The 9,965-nt window shown below is 39.4% G+C and overlaps 1 protein-coding gene across 1 annotated transcript; it reads right to left on the bottom strand.

The window, feature by feature from the left end:
* Positions 1-3,135: 3,135 nt before the first annotated feature.
* Positions 3,136-9,548, bottom strand: LOC119727496. The gene is made up of 7 exons (XM_038199383.1): positions 9,172-9,548; positions 8,806-8,860; positions 7,501-7,613; positions 6,461-6,559; positions 5,535-5,615; positions 5,125-5,208; positions 3,136-4,743 (listed from the first exon to the last, which is right to left on the bottom strand). The coding sequence occupies exons 1-7, from the start codon at positions 9,244-9,246 to the stop codon at positions 4,531-4,533; spliced, it is 720 nt and encodes a 239-aa protein (XP_038055311.1). The 5' UTR covers positions 9,247-9,548; the 3' UTR covers positions 3,136-4,530.
* Between the last annotated feature and the right edge of the window lie 417 nt (positions 9,549-9,965).

The following is a 9,965-nucleotide window of genomic DNA, read 5'->3' as shown; positions in this document are numbered from 1 at the left end:
CGTTTGACATAATCGTCTGCATAACAGTTTTCTTTGTAGGTATACTTGTTTGCCTTTTGAAAAAAAACCAAATATATATTTTTGTGTGTATCTTTGCTTTTCTTTTACCGTAAATATAGTTAACGCTGTGAGAAAATCGAACAAAGATATTGCAATTGAAACGTGAAACGGCAAATTTGGCTAGCAAAGAAAATCCACCGAAAACTGAGTTGTAGTAAAGGAGACTTTTGTAATGAAGTCTGCTCTAATGTTTGATTTGTGACATCATTGGCAAAACAATTGCAGTGCAAATGAAATTAGAAAAAAAAAATGAAAACGAAAAAATAAACAGGACGATGAAAACGAAAAAAAATTAACGAAAATGAAAACGAAAAAAGACAGAAAGACAAAAACCAAACACCAAAATTAAAAATCAATCCTTATAACAAAATCCTTACCCCTCTAACATCATCAATTGTTCCCCTGCCATCTCTCAGCTCCTGGTATTGGGACGTCACAGTCAGAAAACAGGACATCTTTACAACAACAGTAAGATTAAAGACAAACGTTATTCTTGTCGTGCACTTATCGGCTAATTTTAAAAATGAAAAGAACACCGCCAACAAAAACGTCCACCCAAAACAAAAACTTCTAGTTTTTTTTCTACAGGCCGTGGTAAATGTAAAGTGATTTTACTTTTGTTCACTACATAATAAGTAAATAAATAAGAACGTGCTCATTTAATCCTTTTGACACCATGGTGCGGAAAGATAATGTCAAACCCAATTAATAAATTGCCAAATAAATATAATAACATTTGAAAGAAAATAAAAATAAAAACAAAACAAAAGACAAAGAACATTTTGTGTCGCACAATTATTCTACTCACATTAAGCGCCACGAGAAGGGTCTGGACGCCTAAGACGACGTACACGTAGGCCGAGCCAAAATAGTAGACAGACTGTCAGAAAGGTAGAAGGGGAAAATAAATCGGCTATCGATGAAATAAATTCTGTTTTACCAATTTCAGTAACCGATCCCCCAATCGGCATATACCGTATGCGTTTATTAATTTGTTTATAGGCCTAAGGCCAAAAAAAAAAAAAATATTCGGTCTCTGGTCAGACCAAAGTTCCGGAATTGACGCGGCCACGCGGCTTTTTTTTTTTTTTTTTCAAGCTTGGATTGTACAGACAAGGTGGGGTACTATTTTGCTTTTTTGGTGTCCTCATGTAAATTGGTGTCCTCCATAATTTGCCTTGGTGCTTTCGATCATTTGCCTTGGTGCAATTTCTCATTCCTTGGTGCTCTTTGGTAAAAAAAAAAAATGAGGAGGTGCGGAAATAGAGGGCGCTGTTGGAGCTACCGCGGAACATTTTGGAAGAAAAAAAGATCGACGCGCATGATTAAAATCGACGCGCGCGCTGACCAGAGACCGACTTATTTTTTTTTTTTGGCCTAAGCCTTGTTAAAAAAAAAGTGAAACTCCAAAAGTTTCATGAAATACTGGTATTTACGATACGGCCTTGTCATTTCAAATGTGCAACAAAGCCGGGAACATGTTGTGAGGAATGGTCTTTTTTTTACCAGTATCAAAATGTATAGACCTAAGTAAGACTATGGGCCTTTTTTTTTTTAGAATCACGAAGTGCACCGGTAGGGTGTGTGTGAGGTTCACACTCAAAGTTTTGGCGGTGCTTGTGCCATGCAGTGATTCAGCTGTCACGAGGAACGAAATTTCCACTTTTTGATAATTTTTGGTCGTCGTGGCCCAGATGGTTAATGGCATTGTTTTCTACTCACAATCGAGTATATTCCAGCCGCAGCAGACCCACTTCTGACGTTATCGAAACAGCAGCATCTCTGAATAATCGCCATGATGATGTTGTGAATGGTAGCTAAATAAACGTCCTTGTACGACACAGCCTTTAGGAAAAATAACTGCGCGAATTCCACTCCTTCACACTAACTATATGCAGTGAACCTTGGCCCTTGTAATGGATGTGTGGTACTGGCTTGTACAAATGGTTCACGACAGCAAACCACTTGAACTTGGTAAACTAATACACAATTCGTGAATAAAATAGATTTAGATCCGGGAGCGTCCCTAAAGGTTCATTGAAATCATGCCTTTGTACAATTATTGCGCTGTTAGTTCTGGTAACAAAGAAAATGAACACTGTGTGCTAGGACTGTCGTAAACAAAACCTGGGACCAAGCTGGATTGCAAAGTAAAGCACCGATAGGGTCATGTCTAAAAGTGGGAAAACTGTTTGATATGAGGTTACGCATTGCCATTTAAGGCCGGCAAGCCACTGTCAAATAGCCAAATGTACAATTTCAGAAATACTAAGAACTCCCTATTTTTTCCCCGTTTCAATAAGGTGGAAACCAAAAAAGGTATCGTGGTCGATAACCGGGGATCACACAAATTGTCCAAACTTCTCAATAAACAACCCCCTAAAAATACTAGCCTACTTTTGTATGGTCGTTTACGCGCACAGCAACACTCCTCGAACTTTAATAAATGACCATCCTGCGGGGGGGGGGGGGGGCAACAAATCACGGACAACACTTGGCGTTCGAAATCTTACTATCTGTCAAGTTCACAGTCCTCAAATCACACTTCTATTCGGGAATTACAGGTAAATCGTTCACTGGTAATCAGCTCGGACAAAGGTTATGGGAAGTCATGCAGCCATTAGTCACGCCATTGGGAACAATGGAAATTTCCTTTGTAAGTTTCCTTTGACTGTCTATTAGTGTTGCTAGCTCTTCACTTCAAAATCAATGCAAAGCAAACCTAGGAAAGCTGGTCTCGAGACGCACAAAATTCTATTAAGTCGATTCAGTATGGCTTTTCACTGGAAGTCACATGCTTCTGGTCTACACAATGGGCCTGGTTTAGCCCCAACACGGGGTACATCTTTTTCCACGGCACTATCGGATTTAGTTCGCACACCATCAACCAGGCCTCTTCGACCAGCCATTTGTGTTTTTCATTTAACATATGCTGGACATTTCAACTGACGGATTTTGTAGCGAACTCACAGGCAGTCTTTTGCATTAAAGCAAATAAACGTTGACCGTAATTGCGTTTGCATATTTGACTTGCACTCAGAAGCAGTGAAAATGACACTATTCGATATCTGGAAGTATATTCAGTGAAGAATTTCAGTAAACATTTATTGTTGTACATCTATCATATAGTATATGTAACCATGCGTATTTTTGATAATAAACAAGAACAGTACTTGTAAAAAAACAAAAATTCAAAAAGCTGCGCAAGCTTATGTGGTATAAAGCACCAGTGAAAGTAGTTTTATAGTTGAGCACATTATTACTTCTTGGCCATATAGGAGAATAGAAAAAAACCTGCGTTTGCATATCCATGCAATTTCGATTTGTAGCACATTTCGTTGTGATTTCAACGGAAATTCGTAAGTAAATATTCTAAAAACACCTAAACATTTCCTACTAATACAAGAAGTCTATTCACAACAAACGCCGTTTTTCGAGGATGACATTGTTGGTTGGTTTGCGAGTGGGCTGGGTGCACTGCCTGATGCAATTTGACTCATTTGCGGTGAAAATGCATGTTTTCCCCAATGACAGTATCAATATATAAAAAAAAAACCCAACCAACCCTTGGAAATAATATGCACGAATCCTTTACACGCCACGGTAATGACACGAGTAAAATGAGTTGATAATAAGGGCCATCAAACCGTTCATAAACCGAAAACTATTCTTTTCTGTGACTTTTTTCTACAATTCATGCAAGTTGTACAAATCACTAGAAGTAGAAAAATGTTCGTTAAACATGTTTGCTACTTAAATAAAACGAGTAAAATGAATTGCTTCTTAATATTCGCAGATTATATGGGTCATCAAACCGTTTATAAACCGAATGACTAATTCTAATGCTATGACTTTTCCCGCAATATTTTCATGCAAGTTCTACAAATCACTAGAAGTAATTAAAATGTATAAAATACCACAATTGAAATAGGTTAAATATACACTAAAAAGCCAAGTTAAAGCACTTGGAGAGCGCAAACCTCCGCCAAGGCTAAACAATTCCCCGCCATATTGACAGTACACCGAAAAGAAATACTCGCCTATTATGGTGAAGAATTCTCACAAAAAAATTCCGGATCCAGACCCAGATCCGGATCACTTCCAAAATCTAATCGATTTGTACTTGTACCAAGGACCACCTCATGCAAATCCCTCCATAACTTTTTGAGTTATTTTGTTAATAGAAAATCCATCCAACCAAGTTGAACCAACAAAGTAAAAAAATCCGATGAAAACATAACCTCATTGGCGGAGGTATAAGAAGCCCTGTTAATTCTAACTGCGCCGGGATATTAAAGTTTTCGTTAAACTGCCGGCATTTAACAATAGTATATGTTGAAAAGGTGAAAACAAAACCTGAACTTCCATGTTTAGTTTCACAGTTTCATATTCAGTATTCCTTCGCGTATTCCCACGCGCTTACACCTTCTCCGGATACCCAGGCGGCCCTTCTTGTGGAGGGTATCCCTGCTAAGGCGGGTACCCTTGCTGGGGCGGGTACCCCTGTTGGGGCGGGTACCCTTGCTGAGGAGGGTACCCTTGCTGTGGTGGGTACCCTTGCTGTGGTGGGTACCCTTGCTGTGGTGGGTACCCTTGCTGTGGTGGGGCGCCACCTGGAGACGCAACCACGACAGTTCCACCGCCTGCAGGGGTAGTGGTGATGAAGGTAGTTGTGCCTTGGCCCTGTGAAAAAAAAGATTTTGTTTTAAAAGTTTGATTCTCAACATAAATTAAGCATTCGAATGATACTTCCTTGCAGGAGTTCAAGAGGTGGAACTACGTGTATTAGAACGCCATGTATTACAAGTAAAATTTCACTTGTAATAGTTTAGTCAATGATGTCCAACTTTGTCAAAAGACGAAACACATCATTTCGAAATTATTGATTGCAAAAAGCTCAAATATATTAGGGCAAATAACATCACTTTGCAAAAAGCGTGATACTTCGGTTCAAATATGTTAACATCGGACCTCGACTGAAATATACAGAGGTATACCACTTCTACCTTTAAACAATGAGAAACATTAATAGATTGGAGAATAATTTGTTGTTGTTTTTTTTACCCTTGCGGCGATCACGTCCTGCAGACGGCCACGCCCAGCCCTCAGTTCCTGGTACTGAGACACCACGCACAGGAAGCAAAACACCTGCACCAAATAATGTCGAGAAAGTTATGAATAATTTATCCTTCAGAACATTGTCCATCACTGATGTCACTATAATATTTCATTGTGTGACCTTCATATTTGATATAATTGATTTACTCTCGTATGTGATGAACTTTAAAAAACAACCTTAAATCTATGACGCACTTATATACATTACATTTTCAACTTTAAAATCCCACACTAAAACTTGAGTTATGCGTAATGAACGCATGGTGACAATCTGTTCGATCAGGCTAACGGTATCAAACGAAGAATTCCAAAAAGATACATAACATATGAACATGCTCATTATGTTCTGTACTCACATCCAGTATGGTGAACAGCGCATAGATGATCAGCGCAACTACCAACACAGCAACACCGCTGTAACCTCCGTAAGCACCAGCCTATTCAGACATTGTGAGCAAAAGGACCCAATCAACAGTTAATCGACTATTATCGTCAACGCAAATGTTGCTTGGATGGTTGCTGCAGCGGCAATTAGAATGTGTTAAAACGGTCAGAAACCATCCTGAAAAAACAATATCAGGCCAGCCTGTAGTTTAGCTGGTCTGAACTCACACACAAAGTTTGTTCAATTGATTCAGAATGGCTATCGACTGCAACTGGCCGTCACAATTAGCCAGATTTGGACCTTTCCTATTAGCGTGACGGCGTGACACTATACGAAAACACTGCCCCGACTAAGTAACAAGTTATAGCCAGAAAGGTACAAAGAAGACATTAGGCTGGTCCTCTGGGAACAGCACAAAATAATGTGAATTAAGGAAGGTGTAGTATGTCATGTACAAACTTGGCATACTCGCCACTATTCCCTAGTGTCACGTAATAGATATAATTAAGGGGATAAATGTGTGCTTGGCCGGTATTAAATACTCTGTTTAAGACCGGTTGGAATCTGGATGCTGATATTCACCCTCGCCTTCGGCTAGGGTAATTAACTCGCAAACGGCGATAGGTCAATTGCACATGTGTACGTGAGTATTCTGAACGTTCAACCATTAAAACGGTAAAAGGCACCGGGTTTCACAGAGTCCAAATGTCATGTGACACTGGAAAAGTGTTTAATACCAGCGAACCGGTCTTTGTCAACTGTTTAAAGCCGGCCACGTGACGGGCTCTCGACCAATAGGAATGGGTAATATGTCTTAGGTATTAATGAATGCAGTTTAATGATTGATTTGTCAACGTGGTCACTCCTCAACGGGCAGAGTCCGAACTATATACGCACCCTGGCAATCTGCACGATGAGCAAGATGCATTCAACAACCTGGATCAGGATCACTATTGGCATCACGATCATATACACCAGCAGAAATCCAGCCTGGTCCTGTCATCGAGACAATCAATTCCAATTAATACAAAGAATCACAGGTGTTAAAAAAAATTATGGCAGAGTCTCCTCTTCTCAGCATTTCTAAGCTTCTCCGCGGTCACGGAATTTCCATCTTGTCCCTTCAGGTGCCCAATAGGTCAAAATGTCTTTGAAAATTATAAAATGTGTTCTTCACAACCGTTCCAATTAAAAAAACTGACAATTGCAAATTAACACTTAAACGCATTATACAGGCGTCCAAAATAAACGTCTCCAAGCATTTTAAAATAAAGACATTAACTTTTGAAACCCAAATCGAAATTAACGCAACATTTTTTTTTCAAGACGCTGTAAACATAATCCAAGCAGAAATTGATCACGGGTAAAATTGCTAAAGCGTATGTATATATTCCTGGTTCCAGTTAAAACAAGTATGACAATTGCACATTTTTTTAACACAAAAACGTATTACATGTATATATAGGCGTCCAAAATAAACGCCTTTAAGCGTTTAAAAATTAACACACTATGGTTTGAAACCCAAATCGAAATAAATGCAACATTTTACTTTTTCAAGGCGCTGTAAACATTGCTGTTAAAGTAAAAATTGTTCGTTGCTAAAATTGCTATATATATATTTGTAATTTAATGCAAATCAGCCATCACAAGGCCAAAGGCCACTCGAGGTGTGTTTTGGGCTTCAGAATAAAAGTGTGGAAGAACCAGCCCCTAACACTGAAACAAGACAAGATCTAATCTAATCTCTTCACAGTATGAATAGGGTTGGGATAGGTATTAACTAGTACAGGAACTAATATTAACTGCAAGGAACTAATATAGCGTATGTAAATTCCTCGTGGCAGGCTGTCCGCATATTTTTGGTCAGCACATAGAAATATTTATTTTCATAGCAGCAGGTGCGCCAAATTGGGTTCCAATAATAATATGCAACTCACCCGTGTGACGCCTATAATGGCAAGTATGGAGGCCACTACTATCAGGGCCAGGAAAGCCAGACTGAAACAGTCCACGATGTAGTATAGAGAGGTTTGATAGTCATAATACCATCCTGGGTAATTAAAAAAATATATATAAAACAATTATCACAATAATACCAGACCTTATAGCACAATAACCTGATCATTGCGCTTTAAAACTGTCCATTCAAGCGTGGTTCCTGATGATCCCATAAAATAAGGTTTTGATTGGATACCATTTGCGCGTGCGTACAAACATAGTTCTGTTCATATAGAGAAAATAACGTTTTCATGCATACATCAATGCCAGTAGAGCACATGACATGTATATAGAAGCCCTTTGCATGTAAACATGGAGACATCCAAATTTCAGGCTACGTTTTCCCATAGACCAAGGATTGTTCTGTGGTTTTCTGTACGCAAAAAAAACGAGTATCAAAAGCTCGTTGAATTGTGGGAATATTGTTGCATTGTGGGAATATATATATTTCTAATTTCTAACTAGCATACAAAACTCAATTGGGCGGTACCGGTCTCTTCATTCGAAGTAAGAAAAACTCAGAATCGACGATGGACTGGAAACCGGTGTAACATACCCCATCAGTATACAGAAGAACATTTTGCGATTTGATATTTAACTTTTACTCCAATCAAACAGCTCCTGCTATTGTGTCTGCCATACCTCAAAATAGGCCTCGTGTGACCATGTGTCAGCCCAGACAATTATCATTGAATATTTCAACAATGATTGACCCAACTAATGGTAATAAAATAATTAGGACTTCCCACAAATCATATACACATGTACATGTGTAAGAACTCCTATTGATTTTTTTAAAGAATATTTCAAAGCAATTCCAGTAGCAAGAATTTAGTTGAGTATGAAGATATTTCTCAAATTGTTACTGCTGCAAAGCCTTTGATGCTTCAATTGTTGGTTTCCAAAATAATAGAATATGTAGTACAACAGCAATACCACACAGCGGAACCTGTAGTGCTGTCAGTTTAAACATGAATGTAAATTGTAGTATAGACACGCACCACGGAGAAAGGAAAATCCTCCATGCATGCTTGCACGTGTCTTTTCCTCCCTCCATGCTTGATTGCACACCCATAAAATTGGAAAGGGTGTTTTAAAATGCCGCACATCGGAATTAACTGTAGTGCTGTCAGTTTTAAATATGTTAATGTCGTTAACGTAAATTGTAGTAGACACGCACATGTGGAGGAAGGAAACATTTGTACATGCTCGCACACACAGAAAAACAGAAAAGGGTATTTTACCAGCCAACTGTGCAATGCTGTATGCAGAATACGCCAAAACTATGGCGGCATAGATCTGCGGAGAAAGGAAACGTACGCGTATTAAAATATGAGACTCAGTCAGCAAGCGTAATAAAGTCACAAGGATGTGACCTGATGGCAAATTGTATCTTGGATGGAAGAATAACGGGTATTAGTATAACGCGCTTGTTTATAGGCCGCTAATGTCTCTGTATTTCTGTGACACCAAAATGCATATTTTTATTATGATTGCACTAGTGAAAATGGCGACCCTAGAGTCTAGCAATAGCGTACGCTACAATGTTTCCATGCTGGGGCATGGTCACGATTTGAAAACATTCACGATGTGTCATCCACACTACTTACCAGCGTGTATATTGCTGATGCGATGGAACCAGTTCGGACATTGTCAAAACAGCAGCATCTCTGCAAAATCGCCATGATGATGGAGGGCAAAGATGTCCTGCCGATTGAACTTGCGCAGCCTGTCTGTGTTCAAGTGCGTTGTGTATATCGGGTGCGGCACTGTTCAAGATATTAAACTGGATCTGTAGGCGACGGGACAAGGTCAAGACGCTCAGTCTTCAGCACTGTGCGGGCTGGTATACACCAGGATTGCACCATGCCTTTTATTGTGCTCGATCTGGGTGTGTGCGACCCAGGTGAATGACGGTGCCCAACGGTGTACTCCGATTGGTTGCATCTGAGGAATAAACACTGCTGACCTCTTGTTGTAAAACGATCACGAGCCATGATCAGTGCATGTATGATGTGTCAGCCCGTCCAGTGGAAAGCGTGACTAAATTGAGCAGTCCTTTCTATATCCATGGTAATACACGCCAGTAACTTACTTATTCTTTATTTTCCAATTTGGTTTCCAAAAGAGCCATATTGTTGCATTCCGTCCTTCCAACGCATTGTGGAAGGAATCTGTAATTTATTCTAACGAAGGAGGTCGAATTCCATACCAGGACGAAGTCGACCTGAATTAGGTTTCTTATGGTGGAAATGGAATGAGATCTAGTCGGGCATACCTTATCCTCCCTGGTTATTTCAATCATTGCGTTTGACTTTTGGTTTTATTATCATTCACTTACTGGGTATTAATGTTCGGTGGTAAAATGAAGCAAGGAGACTACATCAGTGAACAATCTTTAAAT

This window comes from Patiria miniata, unplaced genomic scaffold (assembly GCF_015706575.1).
Source record: "Patiria miniata isolate m_02_andy unplaced genomic scaffold, ASM1570657v1 HiC_scaffold_20, whole genome shotgun sequence".
Classification (NCBI taxonomy): domain Eukaryota; kingdom Metazoa; phylum Echinodermata; class Asteroidea; order Valvatida; family Asterinidae; genus Patiria; species Patiria miniata.
This window is presented reverse-complemented; position numbering and strand designations above follow the sequence as displayed.